The 27,476-nt window shown below is 43.3% G+C and overlaps 2 protein-coding genes across 5 annotated transcripts in view; one reads left to right on the top strand and one right to left on the bottom strand.

Annotated features, from left to right (window-relative positions):
- LOC141121841 (uncharacterized) overlaps positions 1-6,891 on the bottom strand; it is a 168,785-nt gene extending 161,894 nt beyond the window's left edge. Inside the window, exons 1-8 of one of the 4 annotated variants that reach the window (XM_073611571.1) lie at positions 6,803-6,891; positions 5,376-5,503; positions 5,166-5,289; positions 4,952-5,049; positions 4,644-4,862; positions 4,358-4,564; positions 4,041-4,268; positions 3,755-3,961 (exon numbers count right to left, since the gene is read on the bottom strand). In XM_073611571.1, the coding sequence (XP_073467672.1) occupies positions 3,755-3,961; positions 4,041-4,268; positions 4,358-4,564; positions 4,644-4,862; positions 4,952-5,049; positions 5,166-5,250 (1,044 nt within the window). In that variant the 5' untranslated portion in view covers positions 5,251-5,289; positions 5,376-5,503; positions 6,803-6,891. The remainder of the gene's footprint in view (positions 1-3,754; positions 3,962-4,040; positions 4,269-4,357; positions 4,565-4,643; positions 4,863-4,951; positions 5,050-5,165; positions 5,290-5,375; positions 5,504-6,802) is intronic. The other 3 variants (XM_073611573.1, XM_073611574.1, XM_073611575.1) reach the window with 3 other exon arrangements.
- LOC141121851 (uncharacterized) overlaps positions 1-22,084 on the top strand; it is a 90,318-nt gene extending 68,234 nt beyond the window's left edge. Inside the window, exons 2-8 of the mRNA XM_073611596.1 lie at positions 17,519-17,647; positions 17,994-18,128; positions 18,215-18,338; positions 18,455-18,552; positions 18,949-19,155; positions 19,270-19,411; positions 20,045-22,084. Of these exons, the coding sequence (XP_073467697.1) occupies positions 17,552-17,647; positions 17,994-18,128; positions 18,215-18,338; positions 18,455-18,552; positions 18,949-19,155; positions 19,270-19,411; positions 20,045-21,393 (2,151 nt within the window). The 5' untranslated portion in view covers positions 17,519-17,551 and the 3' untranslated portion in view covers positions 21,394-22,084. The remainder of the gene's footprint in view (positions 1-17,518; positions 17,648-17,993; positions 18,129-18,214; positions 18,339-18,454; positions 18,553-18,948; positions 19,156-19,269; positions 19,412-20,044) is intronic.
- The last annotated feature ends 5,392 nt before the right edge of the window (positions 22,085-27,476 follow it).

Raw genomic sequence — 27,476 nt, 5'->3', positions numbered from 1 at the left:
TTTTTTTTACTTTGGTTTATTGTATTTTTTTTGGGGGGGGGGGGGGGGGTATTTTACCCAGAATTTTTTTGATGTTGTCAATGTGTGTCCTTTGTAGGTTGTTTCACTTTAATTTAATTGTCTGTGCTGCATTATTTTGCAAAATCTTCCTCAAGATGTTGTGACTAATGTTAAAATCCTTAATAGATGTCTGTTAGTGGGCGCACTCCTGTTATTTTCCTCTGCAAAATGGTCAGACCTCAAAACCATATTCTGTTACTGTCTCAAATTAACATACATGTGTTTTTTGCTTTCCTTGCTCTATTCCAAGTCCTGTTTTGTTGACTAACACAATTTTTTCCAAATGTTTCTGTTTTATGTGTTTTGTTAATTTCCATGCAACTGATTTCCCAGCTGCAGCTTAACAAGGCTGATTGGCATGGCAAAACAAAAAAAGGTGTGATTTGTCTACAAGCTACTTTCCTGGTGCCTTCATGTAGCATATACATGGATTGTGCGTATACTGCCATGGATAGGCACCAGGAAAGGAAAATTACATAGAGGTAAGTATTCAATTTTCAATTTTAGCCAGTGGTTCTCAGCCTCAGTCCTCAAATACCCCCCGGCTGGACATGTTTTGGGAATTTATCTTAGTTAAAATAGCTGTCCAAAATACCAAGCCATTGACTGTGATTTAAAGCACCTGTGCAAGATAAAGGAAAACCTGCAAACATGGCCTGTTGGGGGTACTTGAGGACAGGGTTAAGAAGCACTGATTTAGAGCACTGAGCTAAAATCGAGCTCCAGACAATCCTAGTCTAATTGGGGGCATTTGAGGGAAAACAAGTGAGTGTTAGAACCCCTGCTTGTTTTTTTAGGTTGGGCTTTGTGTCCCTTTTTTTTTTTAAATTGGCTTCACTTCCTGTCACATAGCCAAACAGGAAGTGAGGGTAAAACCCTATCAATGTCTTTTCTTGGGGACACACAGGTCAATCTAACTAGTGTCCTCATTAGGCAAATTGCACTCTAGCACTTTGTTGTGTACACCCCAAATTATTAGGTATTTTGGGGTTTATTAAAGGCAAATCTGTTCTGCAATACAAGTGTACATGTTGTAAATCTGAGGGAAAGCACTGGTGATTTTATCATCCGATCATGTAGAAGCAAAGATGCTGTTTTTTTTTCTTGCATGTCCCCCTTGGATCTCCAGCAACTGAACTTCCAAGTGCACCTGTAGTGCAAAGTGGATTTGCCTTTAGTAAATAAACCTCAAAGTCCAAGATACCTAATAATTTGGGGTGTACACAGCAAAATGCTAGAGTGCAATTTACCTAATGGGGAAGCTATTTAGATTGACCTGTGTGTCCCCAAGGAAAGACATTGGTAGGGTTTTACCCTCACTTCCTGTTTGGCTATGGAGAAAGTGGCAGCATTTGGGAGGTGTCTTCATACTATCACTGGTGCAGACATCCCCAAAAACTGACCAGACTTCTAATCCCTCTGCACTCTATCCCCAAGCAAAAATAAGAAAGCATTTCGTTTAGTTTAACTTTGCAAAGACACATTCCTAAGTTCACCTGGGATACACGTCAATGGTCTATTTAGACCTTGTTTAATAGAAAACACCAGTTGCCTTTCACTAGAAACATTTGTTAGTCCAGTCTTGGAAATCTGCATCTGATTTACTATTAATTTACATCAAAATATGAATTCCTGCAGCTAGATGTATCTTGATGCTCAACCGCTGTGTATGTGAAATTGCTGTGTGTGCGGAGGTATGTGCCCCGTGGCTCATATCGGGTTCACCGGAAGCGGTGGCCAGCACACAGGAATGACATCACACCCCTACAGGAAGTTGCTTGTACTGCTGCTAATTTTTTCCTACCACCAGGCCCCGCTCACTGTTCTCTGAGGAAGAGATGATCCTTATTTGCAAATTAAGAAAAACATTTTTTTTTTAAACATGGGGTGGTGTTTGTGTAGGTCCCTAACATACATTCAGACATATTGGGGCCAATTTAGACAGGATCCGATTTACCTATCAGCATGTTTTTAGAGTGTGGGAGGAAACCCACGCAGGCACAGGGAGAACATGCAAACTCCAGGCAGATGGTGTTGTGGTCTGGATTCAAACCAGCAACCCTTTTTGCTGTTAGGTGAAAGTGCTAACCACTACACCACTGTGCTGCCCAAATATATCTATAGATGTAGGTTCTTGTGTCCACCAGGAGAGAGAAGTTGGGTAGATGCCACACTCCCAATTTTGGAGGCATAATAATGGTCTAGCACAGGGGTCTTCAAACTACGTCCCTCCAGTTGTTCAGGAACTACAATTCCCATCATGCCTAGTCATGTCTGTGAATGTCAGAGTTTTACAATGCCTTGTGGGATGTGTAGTTCCGCAGCAGCTGGAGAGCCATAGTTTGAAGATTCCTGATCACTCAGGGGTCTCAAAACTGGTGTCCCTCCAGCTGTTGCAAAACTACAAGTCCCATGAGGCATTGCAAGGCTGACAGTTACAAGCATGACTCCCAAAGGCAGAGGCATGATGGGACTTGTAGTTTCGTAACACCTGGAGGGATGCCAGTTTGAGACCCCTGCTCTAGCATATCTTTAAAAAAGGTGGTTTCTCATGTGCCTTGTATAATGCCCAAGAAATATCGTTAGGAAAATACAAGTGGGTCACGGCACATCTACATTCCAAATTTAGCACTTAAGATGGTCATGCACTATGCAATCTGATTGGCCAATCTCTGTACAACTAGATATTTCGGCAAAATAGGTAATAGGAAGACGCACTTGAAAAATTAATTCAAATGATAGGAAATCAAACAGGGTCTTGCACTAAATCTAATTTATTTAAGATCTAACTGATTGCAGTGTATGGTCACCTTTAAAGATCAAGATCGGAAAATATTAATTTATTGGGTTTAGAAATACTTCTCTATTCTTTGTAATGTATTGAAAGATTTGGGTAAAAAAAGAAAAAAAAAAAAAAAAACAAAAAACACATTTTAAAGATATATTAGAAGTGATAGGAATGAGATTAGCATCAAAAGGGTTAATTAAAGCGGAAGTTCGCTGAAAAAAAATATTAAAAGCCAGCAGCTACAAATACTGCAGCTGCTGACTTTTAATATACGGACACTTACCTGTCCAGGGAGCCCGCGGTGTCAGCACCCGAAGCCGATCCGTCCTTGGTAAGGGAATAAGGAAGTGAAGCCGTGCGGCTTCACTTCCTGGTTCCCTACTGCGCATGCGCGAGCCGCGCTGCGCTTCCTCTCAGGTCCCTGCTGTGTTCTGTGTCTCACAGAATACAGCGGGGGAGGACGGGGTAGGCGGCGAAAGTGGCGTAGGTCACCGCGGTGATCTATGCCAGGAAGTGGGAGCAAATACCTGTATTAGACAGGTATCTGCTCCCTCCTCCCCCCTGAAAGGTGCCAAATGTGACACCGGAGGGGGGAGGAGTCCAAAAAGTGGAAGTTCCATTTTTGGATGGAACTCCACTTTAACGGAGAACACCTACTAAATGCCTAACAAGACACATCCAATGAGATGAAATTAACCAATTGGATTGGGCGTGCACTATTGCCTAGTGCCAGCTACAGTTTACATATTTATTATCGTTTTACGCTTCAAAGTGCGCCGATTCGAACGTTCGGTTAATGAGTTTTCCGGCACACCAATTAAGGTGCGAACCGGCGCAGCACATTTGTCTTATTAAATCACCCCCATTGTCTCTATAAGTGTGTTTTATACCCTCTGTCCCACCAACCTTGTAACAGTGAGGGATGGTGTGATCTTCCTGTGTGGAATCCCGGGAATACAGAGGACGGGGACATCTCTCTGGTGGGTTCCTGGTATTTGGTGGCTTCATCTTATCCTTGTCTCCTTCTGAAAACTCCTCCATCACTCCATACTCCTCATCCTCCTCTTTATACTCTTCTTTAACATCAATATTATCATCCCCGAGGTTTCCACTCTGAATATATAACAAAACATTCATTGTAACAAACATGCTGTGTATAAATCAGAACTACCAATAATTGTCAATCATCTACCTGATGATGGTGAGGGATGGTGTGACCTTCCTGTGTGGAATCCCGGGAATACAGAGGATGGGGACATCTCTCTGGTGGGTTTCTGTAGCTGGATGACTCCACCATGATGTCCTGGTACAGATCTTTGTGTTCTTTTAGAGACTCTGACTTCTCCATCACTCCATCCTCATCATCCTCCTCTTTTATCTCTTCTTTAACTTCAACTTTAGAATCTCTCAGGTTTCCACTCTGAATATATAATAAAAATGACATCAATGGTAACAATGCAGATAATGTACAGATCCTAATGATACTATCAGTGATTGTTCCTCATCTACCTGATGATGGTGAGGGATGGTGTGATCTTCCTGTGTGGAATCCCGGGAATACAGAGGACGGGGACATCTCTCTGGTGGGTTCCTGGTATTAGGTGGCTCCATCATATCCTTGTGTCCTTCTGAAAACTCCTTCATCCCTCCATACTCCTCATCCTCCTCTTTATACTCTTCTTTAACATAAATATTATCATCCCCAAGGATTCCACTCTGAATATATAATAAAACATTCATTGTAACAAACATGCTGTGTATAAATCAGAACTACCAATAATTGTCAATCATCTACCTGATGATGGTGAGGGATGGTGTGATCTTCCTGTGTGGAATCCCGGGAATACAGAGGACGGGGACATCTCTCTGATGGGTTTCTGTAGCTGGATGACTCCACCATGGTGTCCTGGTACAGATCTTTAAGATACTCTGACTCCTCCATCACCCCATCCTCATCATCCTCCTCTTTTATCTCTTCTTTAACGTCAACTTTAGAATCTCTCAGGTTTCCACTCTGAATATATAATAAAAATGACATCAATGGTAACAATGCAGATAATGTACAGATCCTAATGATACTATCAGTGATTGTTCCTCATCTACCTGATGATGGTGAGGGATGGTGTGACCTTCCTGTGTGGAATCCCGGGAATACAGAGGACGGGGACATCTCTCTGGTGGGTTCCCATTACTGGATCCATCTGTAGGAAACACACACACTGACTGAATACATTGTTTCTATGTGTTTATCAGATGATGGGGGATCTAGGTGGACCCTCCGTACTGCTCTCTCCTTTACAATAAAGTCTCCTCTTACCCGGTGATGTGAGGGGCGGCTGATTGTCCATCATGACGTCCTTGTAGAGATCCTTGTGTCCTTCTAAATACTCCCACTCCTCCATGGAGAAATAGACAGTGACATCCTGACACCTTATAGGAACCTGACACACACAATGATACAGTCACCATCCAGACACATCCCTTGTCTGTTACTGGATAATGTCCCAGAATTCCCAGCACCGCTCACCTCTCCTCCATCATCTCTCTGGTGACTTCTAGAATCTTCTTTTTATTTCTCTATTCTATCAGGGAGGGAGGTGGAGGCAATGTGATGGTCATATGATCTCCAGACTTCACAGGAGGAAAACTCTAGATCTGAACACAAATACTAAAATTAAATGATATTCCCAGAATCCTCCTCACCTCACCATTCGGGTTTCCATTTTATTAAAGCCCTACTTCAGACTGAGGTATAATTTACCCACACAGGACCCCCACACTCTGCAGGTTAAAAGCTTGTTGCAGGCATTCTGACTTTGTAAGTGAGGATGCTAAGGGTCCGCCCACATCCTAAGAGCATCAGAAAAAAAAGGCAGATGGAGGGACATTGGGATTTGGAGCTGTGAGGTCAGTGTGATGTCATAGGACATATAGACTCTGGATGGAGGGACATTTGGATGGGGAGATTTGAGGGGTCCTCTATATGAGGCTCCCGTGCAAACCAAATCATTGTTCCTGGGTGTGTCCTACCTCTCCTAAACTGAAGAGTGAACTTTGACCTTTTCCATACAGAAATCTGTCAGGAATCTGTGAACGTAAGCTCCATCATATCCTTGTGTCCTTCTGATAACTCCACCATCACTCCATACTCCTCATCCTCTTCTTTAACAACAATATTATTATCCCCAAGGTTTTCACTCTGAAAATATAAGGGGATATGCGGAGGAACGGAGTGTAAATAGCAGACAATTTTCTCCAGAGCTCCTAATGGTGGGGATGGATTTTGCTGAGTGCTGGTGCCAAGTTTCCACCCCCCAGGATCACTGCAGGTGTGGAGAAAAGCTGTGTAAGAGGATATGGAGGAGAGATGAGGAGGAGATCCAGGAATCAGGATAAAGGTCAGGACAAGCAACAGACGAGCGCATCCAAGAGATGAAGCCGGGGTCACTACACAGAAAATCAATCCAAGGAAACAACAGGCAGGACGAGGAATAGCAAGAAGGAGCTCAGAGACCAATGAGAATATTGCTCAGCCAATGGGAGATTATCTCAGCATGACTTACATAATGAAGGAGATGAGGGGGAGGGGAGGAAGTCACTTATGGTGACCATAGAGACATGGAAATTCAGCTGGTTCAGCAGGGATCGGTCACATTTCCATCCATGTGTGGTCACTGCCGGATAAAAGTCACTCCATCAGCGGCTGCAACCAATAGCTTCATCACTGATCTGTGTATTCTGAGAGCGGAGGAGCGCCCCCCATTGTCAGAATACAATAGTGCAGCGGGGAGGATTCCCCCATCCCCCTCCAATGTGTGGATGGGGGAATCACTTCAGTTTTATCCTCTCATCCCGCTGGCTGAACGATAAAACTGAACCATGTACGGCCAGATTTTGAAGCAAGTTATATTAATCATCAACTGATCCCCCTGAAGGGGTTAATCTACATATTACCTCCTCTGCCACCAGATCCAGCAGTGTCTTCTCACTACGTCCTTCCAAATGGAACTTCCTGTGTGTACCTGACATCACTTCCTGTCTCTTTTCCATAGAGACGTCCTGTCTAGGTAGAAGTGAGATCCCCACCTTGTGGAGATCAGAGGTACTGCAGCCCTAAGAAACATTTCATAATGTGAACACAGATTTGGCGAAGCCGTCAGAATGTGTAACGGAAGTGAAGTTTTGTCGCCGCCATCTTGATAAACCCCGCACTCCTCCATAGTAAGGATACACCGAGAAGGGGGAAAGCTGACATCGTGTTACACCCATCCGGAATTTAGAATTTTACACTTATTTTTAACAGTATACTGAGTTTATATAGTGAAATACAGTACTTATGTAGCATTTACCCCCGAAGGAGCCGCTGGTATTTGATTGGGCCTGTACTCTGATTTATCACACCCCCATAACTTGACTCAATCCCCTTGACTCAGCTGTAGTGTAGTGTTGGTGTGAAACGAGAAACAGAGAGTGACCCCACAGTGTACAATATAGCAATAGTGTACCTTGACCTTTGTCTGGGTATCTATTGCTCCACCTGTGGGGAAAAGAAACAACACTGCACATCAATTGCGATTAATCAGATTGTGTCTTTTACTGAACTGGTATAAAGCAATAATTACAATGACTATACTGCCACACAAACGTAATGCGGCAGCACAGTGAGTATCCACAACAACTTTAACACACAAAGACTTCTATAAATAACCCCTGTGCCCGTGTCTCCAAGTGGGACCAATGCCCAAAGTGACAATGCCTTAACCCTCGGCACCTTTCCACTTCCAGCACGCTGTAATCAACACAATAGTGCCAAAAGGTATCAGCACCACACAATGCAATTACTAGGGAGCCCTCCCTGCTCAATAATACAGTTGCGTTCTTATAGTGACTAAATGCAAGGCCTTGCAATAACGGACGTAGTCTTTAATCTTCTGTCTTCTGCTAGCTATATTGTGGTGAGGTAATTGTAATCCAAAAGGGTTTAACAAGCAAAGAATAATGCAAAGTAAATGTTAAAATAGTTCTTGTGATGTAACACACTTATATCTAACTCCGGCGTAGCAGCTTCTAATCCACAAAGTGTAAAATCTCCGTGGAGCATAGGCTTGAGGCCTGTTTGAACTCAGTCTAGCGTGATAGAACAAGTTCTGCGGGACTACAGGTCCCAACAAGCTGTGGTATGAAACTACGTGTGTAAAAAGTGCCTCAAGAATTATGGGCGGCAGCCCTCTCACCAAACTAGGCCTGGAAGGATGGGAACCCTCCTCTCCAGTTGTCTCAATCCTGCTTTAAGCCAGCTCCGTCACGCTGCTCCTCTCCCGCAAGATGACCCGGACTCTCCGATGGCTCCGACAAACGTCTCTGGATCCTCCCCGATTCACTGTCACAACTTACTTGGCACACAGATATCGAACAGAGTCGTTGATTGTTCTGCTCCGCAGAACCTAAAAGCCGTGCTCTCCGGAAAGGCCTCCCCACAGATCCTTGCAGGCAGGCCACGCGCCCCGAAGAGAGCAAAAGAAGTCTGCGTGTGACCTTTTATAACCTACCCAGCATGCAGTTCAGTGCTAAGTGTTCATGGGTAGGTTGATTAGCCTTGTGGGTAGATAAGTCTCTTAGAATGTAAACAAACAAGTCACTTCCTGCTTGAGTTCCTCAGCAAAAGGAATAAACAAAGTCCCTTCTACATTTAGACCACTAGATGGTGCTAAGTACCAGTTTGTAACATTGTTCATAGCTTATTACTACATAGTACTAACGGGCAAAAATTGCAGCGCTACACTTAGAACTCCGTCTGACTGTTTAGATGTTGAATTTTAAAAACAGCGAACTTCTGTCAGATTAGCAAACCTGTGAGATCCGCAGGCTTGCCACTGCTTTTAGAATTCAGCATCTAAACAGTCAGACGGAGTTCTAAGTACTGTATTTCACTAGATAACCTCACTTTACTGTTAAAAATAAGTGTAAAATGCAAATCTCCGGTGGGTGTAACAAGATGTCCGCTTTCCCCCTTCTCAGTGTATCCTTACTATGATCGGAGGTGAGGAGAGTGTGAAGGATGTTGGTGACTCTGGTAGATGAAAAGCTGGGAGTCATATTGCTCTGGTGAGTGGGGAAGCACTACTAAGGGGGCGCCCTCACCATCACGTGTGTAAGAGGTGGAAGAAGGCGTGGCTACACTACAGCTGGCACAGCTTGGAGCACCGAGAACTTTACACCTTATCAACTTTTCATTGATTGGTGGACTTTTTTTTAGAAAAATAAGTTTGTTGAAGTAGATACAAGGTGGTAGCAGTGGACTTGCAGAGAACACTATATTGAGTACAAAATATTTTATGTTTAAATAAATTTGCACAGATTTTTTGTTTATTTAATATAGCAGCAAATATTAGAAGATAAAAGAAGTAGGTGTAAAGTGGAAGCAGTGGATCTGCAGGAAACAGCATCTTGAGCACAAAGCACTTTGTATATGAATTTGCACATGGATCAGTTTACTTCATTTATCAATAAACACCATAAGATCAACGAAGTAGGTGTAAAGTGGAAGCAGTAGATCTGCAGAGAATATTATTTGAGCCCCTAGCACTTTATATATGAATGTCTCCACATATTTTAGTGTATTTGTGATGATTTATGTGCACACACAATAGGACAGCGCTGTGACACATAATGCTCTTCTAGTTGATAAAGGGAATACTTACCTTTGTTACAGCAGCAGTCCGGTATAAGTTATTTTTGTAGGTATTTGAGTTGTTACACATAGCGCGGGTTTTATTCTATTTATATTGGTGACATAATTGCCCAAATCTGGGGATCAGGAGCCATTTCCACCCTTTACTCTCGGCTGGGGTTCTTTGTATCCATATAACAGATGTTCTACATGACTAAATCTGCAATCAATTTTACTGCAAAATCAAAGGTGCCAAAATGTCTCCCCCCCGAGCAGTAATATTATTATTATTATTATTATTATTATACAGGATTTATATAGCGCCGACAGTTTACGCAGCGCTTTACAACATTAGAATATATTTCTATAATATATATGTATATATATATATATTATATATATATGTAATATATTTCTATCCCCCTCGGTGGGAGTGGAGATGACCCCATCTATAAGGATCAGTACATACATACACAGCACAAGGCCGTGTTCAGATGTTTCTCTTGGGTGCAGTTCATCTGAGCTCCACAAGGTGGTGATCTCTCCTCCACCCAGACAGGAAGTCTCTATGGAATAAAGACAGGAAGTGATGTCAGGTACAGACAGGAAGTTCTGGGTGAGAGGTCAGTCAGGAGGAAGTAGAGAGAAGACATTGCTGGAAGTGACAGTAGAGGAGGTAATAAGATCTTATTTTCTATTTACACCCAGTAACCCCCCGTCATGTCCGTCCTCTTCCTCCATAGTCACTGTGATGTCTTTTATCTCCAGCAGATGATGATACACACATATATAGTGTATAGAAATGTAGAATAACCCCGTATATTACAATGAGGGAATTTCTGGTCTGTACCACGAGGGGAGTTATTGATGTCAGTAAATGTCGGTTCCAGACATTGTATGTGGGGGGAATGAAATGATAATTAAAGGGAAGATTTCTGTAAGATTTTACACAGGAATGATCAGCGCCCCTCCAGAGACACTATGATGAGTCTCACAATAGGAGTCTGAAAGGGACTAGGAGGGGACAATTTTATCAAAAAGATGTCCCACCATCCACTGGAGTATCTGCAGCCAGGACCCTTCTCTTCATTTTGGAGTTAAATTGTAATAATACGTGTTATTATGTCCCCGATCACCTCCACACCAGTTATTGTGTCCCCGATCACCTCCACACCAGTTATTGTGTCCCTGATCATCTCCACACCAGTTATTGTGTCCCCGATCACCTCCACACCAGTTATTGTGTCTCTGATCACCTCCACACCAGTTATTGTGTCCCCGATCACCTCCACACCAGTTATTGTGTCCCCGATCACCTCCACACCAGTTATTGTGTCCCCGATCACCTCCACACCAGTTATTGTGTCCCCGATCACCTCCACACCAGTTATTGTGTCCCCGATCACCTCCACACCAGTTATTGTGTCCCTGATCATCTCCACACCAGTTATTGTGTCCCCGATCATCTCCACACCAGTTATTGTGTCCCTGATCACCTCCACACCAGTTATTGTGTCCCCGATCACCTCCACACCAGTTATTGTGTCCCCGATCACCTCCACACCAGTTATTGTGTCCCTGTTACCCCCGCCTGCCACCTATACCTACCGTGGCCTGTTTATTGACCATGAGTCTGCCTGCTTGCTGAACTGACCCATCTGCACATCCCACTAACTACATATCTGGAAGACATCATGCCAGTGAACATGGCATTCTTGGGTTCCCATGGGCTCGCTTGACTTATAGGAACTGGGACAGCTATAGATGACACTACACTAAGCTATATTCCCTGATCACTCATACAGAGGTGACCATTACACTACATTGGTCTTTACATAATTGGTTGATTAGTGTGATACACAAGATACAATTAGCTCCATTCACTAAAGCAGATCACATGCAGTATTTAGGTGAAATGACACATTTCGCAAATTACTGCATGTGATGCTGAAAATGTAAATTCACTTTCCCTTTATGCGGTATTTAGCTCAAAAAGCAAAAATGTTCACTAAATACCTCCATAAAACAAAGTTAAAGTCAATTCACAGGAGGAAATAAAAATAAATGCATGTGGTAATGAAGTAGCGATCCAGGCATGCAATATTTAAGGAATGTGCGGCCGCTGTGTCCTTAACAACCATGAGTCCTCTGATGAATATAAACAAATGAATTGCCCACATTTAAAAATGTAGAAAAATAAAAAACATGGGGTCCCCCAATCCATACCAGGCCCTCTGTCTGGTATGCATTTTAAGGGTAAACCCACACCAAATTAAAAAAAATGTGAATTGCAAAAAAAGTGAAAAACGCTAAGCGGTATTTTAGTGTAGTTCTTAAAGTGGTAGCTATCACTTAGTGAATTGGGCCACATGTCCGGTATATAATCCATTCAGACAGTGAAAAAGTCTCACACGTGGTATCGCCATACTCCGGAGGAGTAGCAGAATGTGTTTTGGGGTGTAATTCTAATGCCCTGTACACACAGTCGGACATTGATTGGACATTCCGACAACAAAATCCATGGAATTTTTTCCGACGGATGTTGGCTCAAACTTGTCTTGCATACACACAGTCACACAAAGTTGTCGGAAAATCCGATCATTCTAAACGCGGTGACGTAAAACACGTATGTTGGGACTATAAACGGGGCAGTAGCCAATAGCTTTCATCTCTTAATTTATTCTAAACATGCGTGGCACTTTGTGCGTCAGATTTGTGTACACACGATCAGAATTTCTGACAACGGATTTTGTTGTTGGAAAATTTTATAGCCTGCTCTCAAACTTTGTGTGTCGGAAATTCCGATGGAAAATGTGTGATGGAACCCACACACGGTCGGAATTTCCGACAACAAGGTCCTATCGCACATTTTCCGTTGGAAAATCTGACCGTGTGTACAGGGCATAAGTATGGCCATGGTGTGTGTGAGAAATATCATATTAAACTGACATCTTTGTGAAAAAAAATTAATAATTTTCATTTTCTTTCCGCATTTTTCAACAACTTGGGACAATAAAATGAAGTCTTCAAAAGACTGACCATGCCTCTTAAAGAAAACCGTGGAGTGTTTGCTCTCCAAAATGGGGTCGTTTTGTGGGTATTTCTAATGTCCTGGTGCTCCAGGGCCTTCATAAATGTGATGGGTAGTCAGGAAATTAGATGTGTAATTTTATATATGTAGAACTCCTGAAGGTGCTCCTTGGATTTGTGTTGGCAGGCTGTGAAAAAGTCTCACACATGTGGTATCACCATACTCAATAAAGGCAGCAGAATGTGTTTACTAAGTCATCACACATAGGTTGGACTTGTGTCTTTTTTCAACCCCACCTACTATGTAACTATATAGGTATATCCATGCTGTGTGTTAGAAACATCTTATTATTTAACAACTTTGTGTAAGAAAAAAAAAAGAAAAATTTTCTTTCCTGCATTTTCAAAAACCTTGTGACCAATAATGGCATTTTCAAAAAACTCACTATGCCTTTCAGAAAATATCTAGGAGTGTTTACTTTCCAAAATGAGGTCATTTTGTTGGTGTTTTCACTGTCCTGGCGCTCCAGGGCCTCCAAAAATGTGATAGGTAGTCAGGAAATTAGATGCGTAAATTATGCTCCTTGAAGGCCCAAAGGTGCTCCTTGGATTTTGGGTCACTTTCACAGATGTGGTATCCTTACAGTTGGGAGGAATAGCAGAATCTGTTTTGGGGTGTAATTCTAAGTAGAAAATCTCCAAAGACACTGCGCTCACTTTGTACAAATAGCAGCTCACACAACAAACAAGGAAATTTGTCAATAATGCAGGTATATATAGTGTAGCGCTGATTAGGTGATAATTTTTACAGATTTCAAAGAGATATCAAACAGTTATTCCTAACACCATGTATTCCATAATGAGAAGGAATTCCAATAAGCATCTATTGCATATAAAATATAAAGATAAAATATAAAGTATATAGACTAAAAGTCCCGCATAGGTAATGGGGTTATACACCCTGTGGATATCAGACTAAAGGAAGTGGTATGTAACAAATGGATCCTCAGTATGGAAGCAATGCAGGCTTACCGGAATTGTTGGACTCAGAGAGACATATGTCACCTGAGTCAATAACGCTTGTATTGCCACCATGCAATGAAGTGGGATTTCTCAATGAGACGTTGTGGAATCCAGATGTTATTCTAGGACTCTCGGCAGACCTCTTCCATATGTGACCCGATATCGAAATGGCCCATATAAAGTAAAGAAAGTGGCCACATAGTGTGATACCGTTTTTAAAAGTAAATTTATTGAAAAGTAAAACACTTACATTATCCGTATAAAAAAGCGCTTATAGTAAAATGGTGGCAGGCAGTGGCCTTTTAAAAACAGTATCACACTATGTGGCCACTTTCTTTACTTTATATGGGCCATTTCGATATCGGGTCACATATGGAAGAGGTCAGCTGAGAGTCCTAGAATAACATCTGGATTCCACAACGTCTCATTGAGAAACCCCACTGCATTGCATGGTGGCAATACAAGCGTTATTGACTCAGGTGACATTTGTCTCTCTGAGTCCAACAGTTCCGGTAAGCCTGCATTGCTTCCATACTGAGGATCCATTTGTTACATACCACTTTCTTTAGTCTGATATCCACGGAGTGTATAACCCCATTACCTATGCGGGACTTTTAGTCTATATACTTTATATTTTATCTTTATATTTTATATGCAATAGATGCTTATTGGAATTCCTTCTCATTATGGAATACATGGTGTTAGGAATAACTGTTTGATATCTCTTTGAAATCTGTAAAAATAATCACCTAATCAGCGCTACACTATGTATACCTGTAATTCTAAGTAGGCCTATGCTGTGTGTGAGAAATAATCTGCTTCTCACACTTTAAAAAAAAAAAAAAAAATTACTAAATTAAAACAAAAAAAAAGTGACAAAAAAATGACAGCTTCAAAAAACTCACCATACCTCTTACTAAACACCTTGGACTGTCTACTTTCCAAAAAGGAGGTCATTTTGGGGGATATTTGTACCATCCTGGCATTTTAGTGCCTATTAGATGGTCAGTACATCAGGATTGATCCATTTACAGATACACCCCATAGTTTGTAGACTCTATAACTTTCCTACAGACTAAATAATATACATCGATTTGGGTTATTTTTTCTACCAAAGAAATGTATCAGAATACAGTTTGGCTTTAATTTATGAAGACAATTATTTATTTGCAAAATGTTATAACAGAAAAGTTTTTTTTTTTAATCTGAGTATTTTTGAGTCTATATCGCAAAAAAAAAAGAAAAATCTAGTGGAGATTAAATACCACCAAAAGAAAGCGCTACGTGTCTGAAAAAAATAAATGCATTTCATTTCATGACACTGAATTTCAAAAGAGCCAACTTCCCTAAACTACAATAAAATATTAGGAACAAAGAATACGGAGGAGAGATGGGTTTGCTTTAAGAGCATATTAAATAAGGGCATTAGCCAATGTATCCCATTGGGTAATTTTAAAAGAGCGAACAAAAGTCCTGGATGGCTTAACTCCAATGTAAAAATGCATAAAAAAAGCAAAGGAGAAGGCCTTCAAAAAATACAAGGTTGAGGGATCATCCTCAGCATTCAGACTTTATAAAGAATGCAACAAGAAATGTAAGGGTGCAATAAGGACGGCTAAGATAGAACATGAAAGACACATAGCGGAGGAGAGCAAAAAAAATCCCAAGAAATTCTTTAAGTATGTAAACAGTAAAAAAGGGAGGACAGACCATATTGGCCCCATAAAGAATGAGGAAGGACATCTGGTTACAAAGGATGGGGAGACGGCGAAGGTATTGAATTTATTCTTTTCCTCAGTCTTCACGAGGGAATCAGGGGCTTCAGTAACCAAAACTGCAGTGTTTATCCTCATGACACAACACAGGAAGCACCTCCATGGTTAACAGAGGACAGAATTAAAATTAGACTTGAGAAACTTAACATTAATAAATCACCGGGACCAGATGGCTTGCATCCGAGGGTACTTAGAGAACTCAGTCAAGTGATTGCCAGACTGTTGTTCCTAATTTTTACAGACAGTCTACTGACTGGAATGGTACCAGCTGATTGGAGAAAAGCCAATGTAGCACCAATATTTAAAAAGGGCCCAAAATACATCCCTGGGAATTACAGACCAGTTAGCCTAACATCAATAGTATGTAAACTCTTGGAGGGGATGATAAGGGACTATATATAAGATTTTAGTAATGAGAACGGTATCATTAGCAGTAATCAGCATGGATTCATGAAGAATCGTTCTTACCAAACCAAACTATTAACCTTCTATGAGGAGGTGAGTTGCCATCTAGATAAAGGAAGGCCCATAGATGTGGTATATCTGGATTTTGCAAAAGCATTTGACACAGTTCCCCATAAACGTTTACTGTACAAATTAAGGTCCGTTGGCATGGACCATAGGGTGAGTACATGGATTGAAAACTGGCTACAAGGGCGAGTTCAGAGGGTGGTGATAAATGGGGAGTACTCGGAATGGTCAGGGGTGGGTAGTGGGGTCCCCCAGGGTTCTGTGCTGGGACCAATCCTATTTAATTTGTTCATAAACGACCTGGAGGATGGGATAAACAGTTCAATCTCTGTATTTGCAGACGATACTAAGCTAAGCAGGGCAATAACTTCTCTGCAGGATGTGGAAACCTTGCAAGAAGATCTGAATAAATTAATAGGGTGGGCAACTACATGGCAAATGAGGTTCAATGTAGAAAAATGTAAAATAATGCATTTGGGTGTCAAAAATATGAATGCAATCTATACACTGGGGGGAGAACCTCTGGGGGAATCTATGATGGAAAAGGACCTGGGGGTCCTAGTAGATGATAGGCTCAGCAATGGCATGCAATGCCATGCTGCTGCTAACAAAGCAAACAGAATATTGGCATTAAAAGGGGGATCAACTCCAGAGATAAAACAATAATTCTCCCGCTCTACAAGACTCTGGTCCGGCCGCACCTAGAGTATGCTGTCCAGTTCTGGGCACCAGTCCTCAGGAGGGATGTACTGGAAATGGAGCGAGTACAAAGAAGGGCAACAAAGCTAATAAAGGGTCTGGAGGATATTAGTTATGAAGAAAGGTTGCGAGCACTGAACTTATTCTCTCTGGAGAAGAGACGCTTGAGAGGGGATATGATTTCAATATACAAATACTGTACTGGTGACCCCACAATAGGGATAAAACTTTTTCGCAGAAGAGAGTTTAACAAGACTCGTGGCCACTCATTAAAATTTGAAGAAAAGAGGTTTAACCTTAAACTACGTAGAGGGTTCTTTACTGTAAGAGCGGCAAGGATGTGGAATTCCCTTCCACAGGTGGTGGTCTCAGCGGGGAGCATCAATAGTTTCAAGAAACTATTAGATAAGCACCTGAATGACCACAACATACAGGGATATACAACGTAATACTGACACATAATCACACAGGTTGTACTTGATGGACTTGTGTCTTTTTTCAACCTCACCTACTATGTAACTATGTAATTTGGGTACAGTGTCACATGAGTAATTGTCATTGAATGTGTGAGAGCGAAGGAAGCTGAAAATTGGCCCCCCTCACATCTACATCTTATTAGGCTACTTTCACACTGAGGCGATTTACATGCGTTTTAGCGCTAAAAATAGCACTTGCAAAACGCCTGTAAAGCCCCTCTCCTGTCACTCCAGTGTGAAAGCCTGAGTGCTTTCACACTGGAGTGGTGCGCTTGCGGGACGTTAAAAAAAGTCCTGCAAGCGGCATCTTTGGGGCTCTTTAGGAGCGGTGTGTACACCGCTCCTAAAGTACCCCAGCCCATGGTTAAAAGCACCCGCTAGCAACTGAAAAGCGTCGCTAAAACGATGGTAAAGTGCCGCTAAAAATAGCAGCGCTTTACCGCCCAGGCACCCCCGCCCCAGTGTGAAAGTGCCCTTATTGTATGACCGATACCATCCTAATAATTCTTTCTTTCATTTCCCAAAGTTATCCGTCTACAAGGAGACCTGTATAGATCAAATGACGGCACCAATGAGGATGGAGGAGGACCGGAGTCACATGACTGAGAAGATACTAAACCTCACCCTGGAGATCATCTACCTGCTGACCGGAGAGGTAAGGAGGATTCTGGGAGGTCACATGACATCACTCTTATCTCTATTAATAAAACACAGACCTGACCGGAGAGGTGAGGAGGATTCTGGGAGGTCACATGACATCACTCTTATCTCTATTAATAAAACACAGACCTGACCGGAGAGGTGAGGAGGATTCTGGGAGGTCACATGACATCACTCTTATCTCTATTAATAAAACACAGACCTGACCGGAGAGGTGAGGAGGATTCTGGGAGGTCACATGACATCACTCTTATCTCTATTAATAAAACACAGACCTGACCGGAGAGGTGAGGAGGATTCTGGGATTCTAACATGATATTCCTATTGGTTCCTCAATACAGAGATTTCCTCTTGTGAAGTCAGGTGATCATATGACCATCACAGTGCCTCCATGTGACTCCCTAAAACCTGAGAGACACAACATGGAGAAGATTCTAGAAGTCACCAAGAAGATGATGGAGCTGCTGACAGGAGAGGTGAGCGGTGCTGGGAATTCTGGGACATTATCCAGTAACAGACAAGGGATGTGTCTGGATGGTGACTGTATCATTGTGTGTGTCAGGTTCCTATAAGGTGTCAGGATGTCACTGTCTATTTCTCCATGGAGGAGTGGGAGTATTTAGAAGGACACAAGGATCTCTACAAGGACGTCATGATGGACAATCAGCCGCCCCTCACATCACCGGGTAAGAGGAGACTTTATTGTAAAGGAGAGAGCAGTACGGAGGGTCCACCTAGATCCCCCATCATCTGATAAACACATAGAAACAATGTATTCAGTCAGTGTGTGTGTTTCCTACAGATGGATCCAGTAATGGGAACCCACCAGAGAGATGTCCCCATCCTCTGTATTCCCGGGATTCCACACAGGAAGATCACACCATCCCTCACCATCATCAGGTAGATGAGGAACAATCACTGATAGTATCATTAGGATCTGTACATTATCTGCATTGTTACAATTGATGTCATTTTTATTCTATATTCAGAGTGGAAATCTGAGAGATTCTAAAGTTGAAGTTAAAGAAGAGATAAAAGAGGAGGATGATGAGGATGGGGTGATTGAGAAGTCAGAGCTTGTAAAAGAAAACAGAGATCTGTTTCAGGACACCATGGTGGAGTCATCCAGATACAGAAACCCACCAGAGAGATGTCCCCGTCCTCTGTATTCCCGGGATTCCACACAGGAAGATCACACCATCCCTCATCATTATCAGGTAGATGATTGACAATTATTGGTAGCTCTGATTTATACACAGCATGTTTGTTACAATTAATGTTTTATTATATATTCAGAGTGGAAACCTCGGGGATGATAATATTGATGTTAAAGAAGAGTATAAAGAGGAGGATGAGGAGTATGAAGTGATGGAGGAGTTTTCAGAAGGACACAAAGATATGATGGAGCCACCTAATACCAGGAACCCACCAGAGAGATGTCCCCATCCTCTGTATTCCCGGGATTCCACACAGGAAGATCACACCATCCCTCACTGTTACAAGGTTGGTGGGAAGAAGCTTATAAAGCATGGAGACAATGTGTGGATTTTTATGTGATGTCACAATAATTAAGCTTAAATTTTCCAGATGATATTCTTTCTCATTTTCTTCGTTTAGAGTGGAGATCCAATCGATAAAGAATTTGAGGTTAAAGCAGAAGAAGAAGAGATGTATGTGAGGGATGATCAGCAGTCTATGGAGGAGGATGGAATAACGGGGACATTTATAGAGGAGGACACTCCTACAGAGATCAGCACAGGTGGGTCATTAACACTAAATACATTCCTCCACCCATACTGCTCACTGATTGGTCCAGAGTAGGGCAAGGACTGGGTGATATCAGCCTGTAATCCCCTGGTCACTTTCCTGAGCTGTGTTCCCAGTCCTGTATTCCTGTATTTCTCTTGGATAATCTTCCTTCTCTGTGCTGCAGACACAATTTTTGTATCTAGACTGGATTTATGGGGATTCTGGGATTAAGCTGGCAGCAACAAGTTGATTTTCACCATAGATGTTACTAGACCTGGTCATCTAGGGTATGTGCTTTGGGTCTTCTGACCCATTCCCAGGTACTATACTGTATACTCTTTGTTGTAGATTACATAGTCCTGACATCTGCTCTGTCCCCTCTACCCACTGCTTTATATGAACATAATATGTATTCTCTTTTGTTACATCCATTTCCTATAAAAGACAGTTCTCGTTTCCTCACTCTCTAAGATCCATGAATAAAGAAATGAACTGGTAGGAGATCAGAGGACCCATTTACTAGTTACCTTGAGGGTGAAATTGTAAGATCCTCAGAGACAAAGCTGCCTGATGTGGGCGGAGTCCTGGTTTAGGGGAACCAATCTGCTCATGTCTAGTAATAATCTTTTTATTTCTATTTTAGTAGATGGACGGGAGATGAGGAAAACCTCAGAGGATTGTCTCACTTTGTCTCCAGACTGTAAAGTAGAAGATGAGGACATCACACAGTATAGTCCAGGAGAAAACCCGACTACCTCAAATGTCCATCCGGCACCACACAGTGTAGATGGACCATCGTATTCCTCTTATCCTGAGGAACCTCAGACTGTGAGGGACGGTGCCATCATTCCAACAGATAAGAGGTTTTCCTGTACTGAGTGCGGGAAGTGTTTCCGTTTTAAATCCCGTCTTAATGTGCATAAAAGATCTCACACAGGGGAGAAGCCGTATTTCTGTTCTAAGTGCGAGAAATGTTTTGTAAAAAAATCAGATCTTGTCACACATCAGAGATCTCACACGAGAGAGAAGCAATATTCCTGTCCTGAGTGTGAAAAATGTTTTTCACTGAAGTCCAGTTTTTACAGACATCAGAGATCTCACACAGGGGAGAAGACGTATTCCTGTCTTGTGTGCGGGAAATGTTTTTCACAGAAGTCCCATCTTAAGAGACATCAGAGATCTCACACGGGGGAGAAGCCATATTCCTGTCCTGAGTGTGGGAAATGTTTTTCAGTGAAGTCCGATCTTTACATACATCAGAGATCTCACACAGGGGAGAAGATGTATTCCTGCCCTGAGTGCGGGAAATGTTTTTCACAGAAGTCCCGTCTTAAGATACATCAGAGATCTCACACGGGGGAGAAGCCGTATTCCTGTCCTGAGTGCGGGAAATGTTTTTCACAGAAGTCGATTCTTTACACACATCAGAGATCTCACACGGGGGAGAAGCTGTTTTCCTGTCCTGAGTGTGAAAAATGTTTTTCAGTGAAGTCCAGTCTTTACAGACATGAGAGATCTCACACAGGGGCGAAGCCGTATTCCTGTCCTGAGTGTAGAAAATGTTTTTCACAGAAGTCCAGTCTTTATAGACATGAGAGATCTCACACAGGGGAGAAGACGTATTCCTGCCTTGAGTGCGGGAAATGGTTTTCACAGAAGTCTGATCTTTACAGACATCAGAGATCTCACACGGGGGAGAAGCCTTTTTCCTGCCCTGAGTGCAGGAAATGTTTTTCACAGAAAACCAGTCTTTCAACACATCAGAGATGTCACTCGGGGGAGAAGCCGTATTTCTGTCCGGAGTGTGGGAAATGTTTTTCAGTGAAGTCTTATCTTTACAGACATCAGAGATCTCACACGGGGGAGAAGCCGTATTCCTGTCCTGAGTGCGGGAAATGTTTTTTACGGAAGTCTAAACTTTCCATACATCAGAGATCTCACACGGGGAGAAGCAACTTTCCTGTCCTGAGTGAGGGAATTGTTCCTCACTGAAGTCCTGTCTTCCTGTACATCAGGGATCCCACACAATCCTCGAGGTGTATTGGTGCCTTGAGTGTGGGAAATGTCTTCTATATGAATGTTGCTGGACATCACAGCTCTCATGTGGGGAAGAAGCACACCCTGATATACATCTCATATATACTCCATGGCTGATCTTCATCATATAACAGTTGATAAGGAGATCAGAGATCACCAAAGACATGGATGAAGTGTTGTACCATGTTGGCCATTGATAGCAGGAGAAAAAAAAAATGGAGTCATTACCTTTCATTGGCTGAGTACATTTTGTGGTGTAAGCTTTCACAAACACTTAGAGGTCTATTTTTTAAATTATTTTTGGACAAATGTGAGAAGAATTCATCCCGTCTTGACAAATTGTGGTTGTATTTTACTTCATGCAGTACTTTCCTATGATCTTTTGCTCCATCTAGTGCCCATAGTGCAGTATTGCACTATTCTTTCTTTTAGGCATTTCAGGAAAAAATGCCATATTATGGCCACTAGATGGATCTGATGATCATAGGAATCACGGTATTAACTTAAATATGGCAAAAAATATGTGATACTTGGTGGGCAAATGCATGTCACATTCTTTCAGCAATTTTTATTTTATTTATTTATTTTTTTTTTATAAATAGACCCTTTAATTTCCTTTGTTAGGCATGGTTACATGAGTACAGTAAATATCTAAGAACATAAATTAATAAACCAACCATTGATTTATAACAGAAAAAACTCTAGTGGCTGAATTCAAATTTTCCATTTAAAATCAATGTCAAACATTTGACCAGCACAGCAGATCGTCCAATAACATTTGTTTTTTTACCCCCATTCACCCAGAAGGGATGTAAATGCATTTCTTTCTCATACATCACGGGACACAGAGCCTCAGTAATTACTGATGGGTTATATAGGTATCACTAGGTGATTGGACACTGGCACACCCTAACCAGGAAGTTCAACCCCCATATAATCCCTCCCCTTACAGGGATACCTCAGTTTTTACGCCAGTGTCTTAGGTGTTGGACGTGTAAAGATGTCCTGTGCTGAGCTCCAAAGGGAATATCCTATACTGGGGCAAGCCAGGCGATCCGGATCCATTTCAAAGTGTCCTTTTTAGGCCGAATTGGATGGTACCCGGGTCTTGTGTCCGAAGACACGAGGTTTTACCTGTAACGCTTCCTCTTTTTAGAGAGCTGGACCCCGCATTTCAGAAAATGGTTTTTCTAGCCTTATTTCTGGCTGGGTGCTTTACAGGCCCAGAACTGCGGATTCCCCTATCCATAGGGGGCCCCAGTCTCTGAAGGTTTTTCCAAACGGAGCCCACCGTGAGAGGTGAAGATTGGGTCTGTATAACAGAACCCTGCGGCTGGATAAGGTAAGGGAGATTGCACAGAATTTTTTAGTTCTAGTGGGTTTCTCCTTTGAAGTTAATGCATGCTATGCCTATTGTTGCCACCGGGGGCTGCCAAGAGCACATACCTTCTCATGCTGATGTCTGTCTCAGTGTTTCACGCTGCACAGCTCCTCCAGCCGAGCTCTAGGTAGGATGGGATGGGGGGTTCTCCTCTGGGTGATTCCCCCCCAAGAATAGGGGGGCCACAGGTGGTCTGTGAGGCGGTAGTATACCGCACTGTCACCGCCGCCGCCATCATTGCTACGTGCAGGCCCCATCACTGCTGGCCTCTCTCCTTTCTCCTCCACCCCCGGCCTTGTTCCCCCATGCTTGTCAGAACTGGAGGGTTATCTCGCGCGGGAAGCGCACTTTTTTAAAAAAAATGAGTGGGGGGGGGCGGAGCGTCAGCACGGTCTCCGCGTGCTTAGACGCCCACACTGCCGGCTGCATGGCTAAAGGAGGCACACTTTACAAGTGCACTCAGCCTTTGGAGGGACACAGAGCTGACGGTTGCATGTAAGGTGGAACACAGGCAATCCCCTAGGCAGCATTTACTAAGGAAACACTTGGACTGGGCATTGGTAGCAAGGCTGTGGCTAAGACTACATCGCTCAGCAGTCAGTGTTCATTTTGTTGATACCTCCACCTTGTTGCTTTGCACTATGGGTAGAAGAGGTTCAAATACCCCAAGAACCAGAGACTCTAGGGGATCTCCTTCGGGTTCTGAGGGCCCCCTGTCTGCAGCATCCTCCCCCCCTGAGGGGCCAGGGACGGCTAGCCAGGGAGAGCCGGTGGGGTCAGGGGCTACACCTGCTTCTGGCACTTCAGCCCCTGTATACATTACACAAGAGGTTTTTTCCTCAACCATTAATGGCTTAGAGGAAAGATTAATGGCCGTGATCACATCTTCACTCAGTGGAAGAAAACGCACTAGGCCTTCTTCTGCTACCCAGGACCCTCAGTCTGAGGAGCTCTGGGATAGGGGAGAAGAATCCCTTTCAGAGGATCGGGATGGGACGGATGATTCCTCCTCTGAGGAATCAGGTGGGGAGGGGCCCTCTGCAGCTTCTTAGGATGAGAAAGTCTTAGTGCAGATCCTTGCTGGATTGGTCTGCTCCACATTTAAGTTGCCCGTATCTGAATCAGTTAAAGAACCCTCTTCTTCGTTGGGGTCACTGAAGCCTCCTCAAACAGGACATGCTTTTCCTGTTCATAATTTACTTGAAAAGCTCCTTTTATTCTGAGTGAAATCACCCTGATAAACGTTTTTTTCCACCGAAAAAGTTTTCAACACTTTATCCTATGGAAGAAAAGTTTGTTAAGATGTGGGGAATACTGGCCATTGATGCCGCCATTTCCTCCGTAAATAATAGTCTGACTTGTCCTGTAGACAATGCTCAGATGCTCAGGGATCCTGTGGATAAAAAGATGGAATCCCTGTTGAAAGATGTTTTCACCTTAGCAGGCTCAGTGGCTCAACCTGCAATAGCAGGGATTGGAGTCTGTCAATACTTATGAGAGCATGTTAAGCAGGTCATCAAAGTTTTACCTGAACAGCAGGCCCAGGGGTTTGCTAACCTTCCAGTGGCCTTATGTTTTGCTGTTGACGCCATCAGAGATTCTATCATGCAAACCTCTCGTCTTTCACTTGGGTTGGTGCATATGCGTGGAATCTTATGGTTAAAGAATTGGTCAGCTGAAGCACCATGTAAAAAACTCCTGGCTGGGTTCCCATTTCGTGGCGCAAGGCTGTTTGGAGAAGACTTGGATAACTATATCCAAAGGATCTCTAGTGGGAAAAGCACTCTTCTACTTGTTAAGAGAAAGAGTAAGCGTCCCTCTTTCAAACGGACTCTTTCCCCAGCACCAGGGGCATCAGCCTCCAGGCAGGAGCGACTGCCTCCTCCATCTGGGTCAAGAAACAAGAGTCAACCCCAGGGACAAAAGAAGTCCTAGGGGAAGAAGTCTACTAGACAAGACACTAAGGCCTCTTTATGAAGGGGCGCCCCAGCTCGCTCAAGTGGGGGGAAGACTGCTACAGTTTTTAAGGCTCTGGCAGGAGGACTTCCAGGACAGATGGGTAATCTCCACGGTAACCTTAAGTTACAAGCTGGAGTTCCAAGAATTTCTCTCTCCTCGTTTCCTCAGATCAAATGTCCCCAGGGTTCCAGAGAAAAAGCAGTCGCTCCTTCTAGCGTTAGAGCTGCTTTTGTCGCAAGAGGTCATTATGGTGGTCCCCAGGAAGGATCAAGGATTGGGCTTCTATTCCAACCTTTTTACGGTCCAAAAGCCAAATGGGGATGTCAGACCCATTCTGGATCTAAGGGATCTGAATCGATTCCTAAGGATTCGGTACTTCCGCATGGAATCAATTCGGACAGTAGTCTCCATCCTGCAGGGAGGAGAATTTCTGGCATCTATAGAACAAGAAAGTTCAGGTGTTAGACTTTCCAATTTACCTGTCTCAGGCGGTGCGTCAGAGCCTCAATTGGTGGTTAATACCGAAAACCTGCGGAAGGGGAAATCCTTTCTACCGGTTACCTGGACGGTGGTAACAACGGATGCCAGTCTTTCAGGTTGGGGAGCAGTTCTGGAACAGGCTGCGGTCCAGGGGGTATGGTCCCAAACCGAGAGGACCTTACCCATCAATATGCTGGAGATCTGGGCGGTATATCTAGCCCTAAGAGCCTGACTCTCAGGCTACAGGGTTGCCCAGTCAGGATCCAGTCCGACAATGCCACAGCAGTGGCTTATATCAATCATCAGGGAGGCACCAGGAGCCAAGCTGCTTAAAGAGAGGTGGACCAGATCTTAGTCTGGGCAGAGAAGCAGGTGCCATGCATATCGGCAGTCTTCATTCCAGGGATAGAGAACTGGCAGGCGGACTATTTAAGTCGCCAGCAATTACTCCCAGGGGAGTGGTCTCTGCATCCCGACGTCTTTTGGGCCATATGCCAGAAATGGGGGGTTCCAATGTAGATCTCTTTGCATCCCGATTCAACAAAAAGATGGACAGATTTGTGGCGAGGACAAGGGATCCCCTTGCATGCAGGACAGATGCATTGGTGATTCCGTGGCATCGGTTCTCAATGATTTATGCATTCCCTCCTATTTTGCTACTGCCACGACTCCTTCGCAGGATCAGGCGAGAAAGGAAGTCAGTGCTCCTGGTAGCCCCAGCATGGCCCAAAAGGACTTGGTATGCAGAAATAGTAAAGATGACGGTGGGTTCCCCGTGGACCCTACCGTCACACCCAGACCTGTTATCTCAAGGTCCAGTGTTCCATCCTGCCTTACAAACACTAAATTTGACGGTTTGGCTATTGAAACCCACATTCTGAAAAAACGTGGGCTTTCAGGTCCTGTGATAGCTACCTTGATCAATGCAAGGAAGCCAGCTAATTTATCATAGAGTCTGGAAAGCTTATGTATCCTGGTGTGAATCCAGGGGTTGGCATCCCAGGAAATATGTGATAGGTAGAATTCTGGATTTTCTACAATTGGGATTAGACATGAAGCTGGCCTTGAGTACCATCAAGGGCCAGGTCTCGGCCTTATCAGTATTGTTTCAACGACCGCTTGCTTCGCATTCTTTGGTCCGAAACTTTATGCAGGGGGTGATGCGTCTTAATCCTCCGTTTTAAGGCTCCCCTAAACCCCTGGGACTTGAACTTGATCCTGTCTGTTTTACAGAAACAGCCCTTTGAACCAATACGTCAGATTCCTTTGGTCTTGTTGACAAGGAAGTTAATTTTTCTGGTAGCCATTTCTTCTGCTAGAAGAGTATCAGAATTAGCAGCTCTTTACTGTAAAGAGCCTTATTTGATTGTGCACAAGGATAGAGTGGTACTACGCCCTCATTCTAGTTTTTCACCGAAGGTGGTTTCAGATTTTCATCTAAACCAAGACATTGTTCTGCCTTCCTTTTTTCCAGATCCCTGTTCTCCGGAAGAAAGATCTCTACATTCTTTGGATGTAGTAAGAGCAGTCAAGGCCTATCTGGAAGCAACTGCTTAAATCCGCAAGACGGATGTTTTGTTTGTGCAGCCAGAGGGTCCCAATAGAGGACAGGCAGCGTCAAAATCTACCGTTTCTAAATGGAATCGACAAATGATTATTCAGGCTTACGGTTTGAAACAGAAGATTCCTCTATTTCAGATTAAGGCACATTCCCCAAGGGCTATTGGTGCTTCTTGGGCAGTGCATCACCAGGCCTCTATGGCTCAGATCTGCAAGGCCGCAACCTGGTCTTCAGTCCATACATTCACCAGATTTTATCAGGTGGATGTGAGAAGGCATGAGGATATCGCCTTTGGGCGTAGTGTGCTGCAGACAGCGGTACAGGGTCCTCAGGTCTGATTACACCCTACTTGGTTGTGGTTCCCCCCCCCCCCCCAGGTAGCATTGCTCTGGGAAGTCCAATCAGTAATTACTGAGGCTCTGTGTCCCGTGATGTCCGAGAAAGAAAATAGGATTTTTCATAAAAGCTTACCTGTAAAATCCTTTTCTTTCGAAGGACATCACGGGACACAGAGGTCCCACCCCTCTTCTAATACACTTATATTGCTTGGCTACAAAACTGAGGTATCCCTGCAAGGGGAGGGATTATATAGGGGGTTGAACTTCCTGATAGGGTGTGCCAGTGTCCAATCACCTAGTGATACCCTATAACCCATCA

Source organism: Aquarana catesbeiana, unplaced genomic scaffold (genome assembly GCF_042186555.1).
Source record: "Aquarana catesbeiana isolate 2022-GZ unplaced genomic scaffold, ASM4218655v1 unanchor233, whole genome shotgun sequence".
NCBI lineage: Eukaryota > Metazoa > Chordata > Amphibia > Anura > Ranidae > Aquarana > Aquarana catesbeiana.
This window is presented reverse-complemented; position numbering and strand designations above follow the sequence as displayed.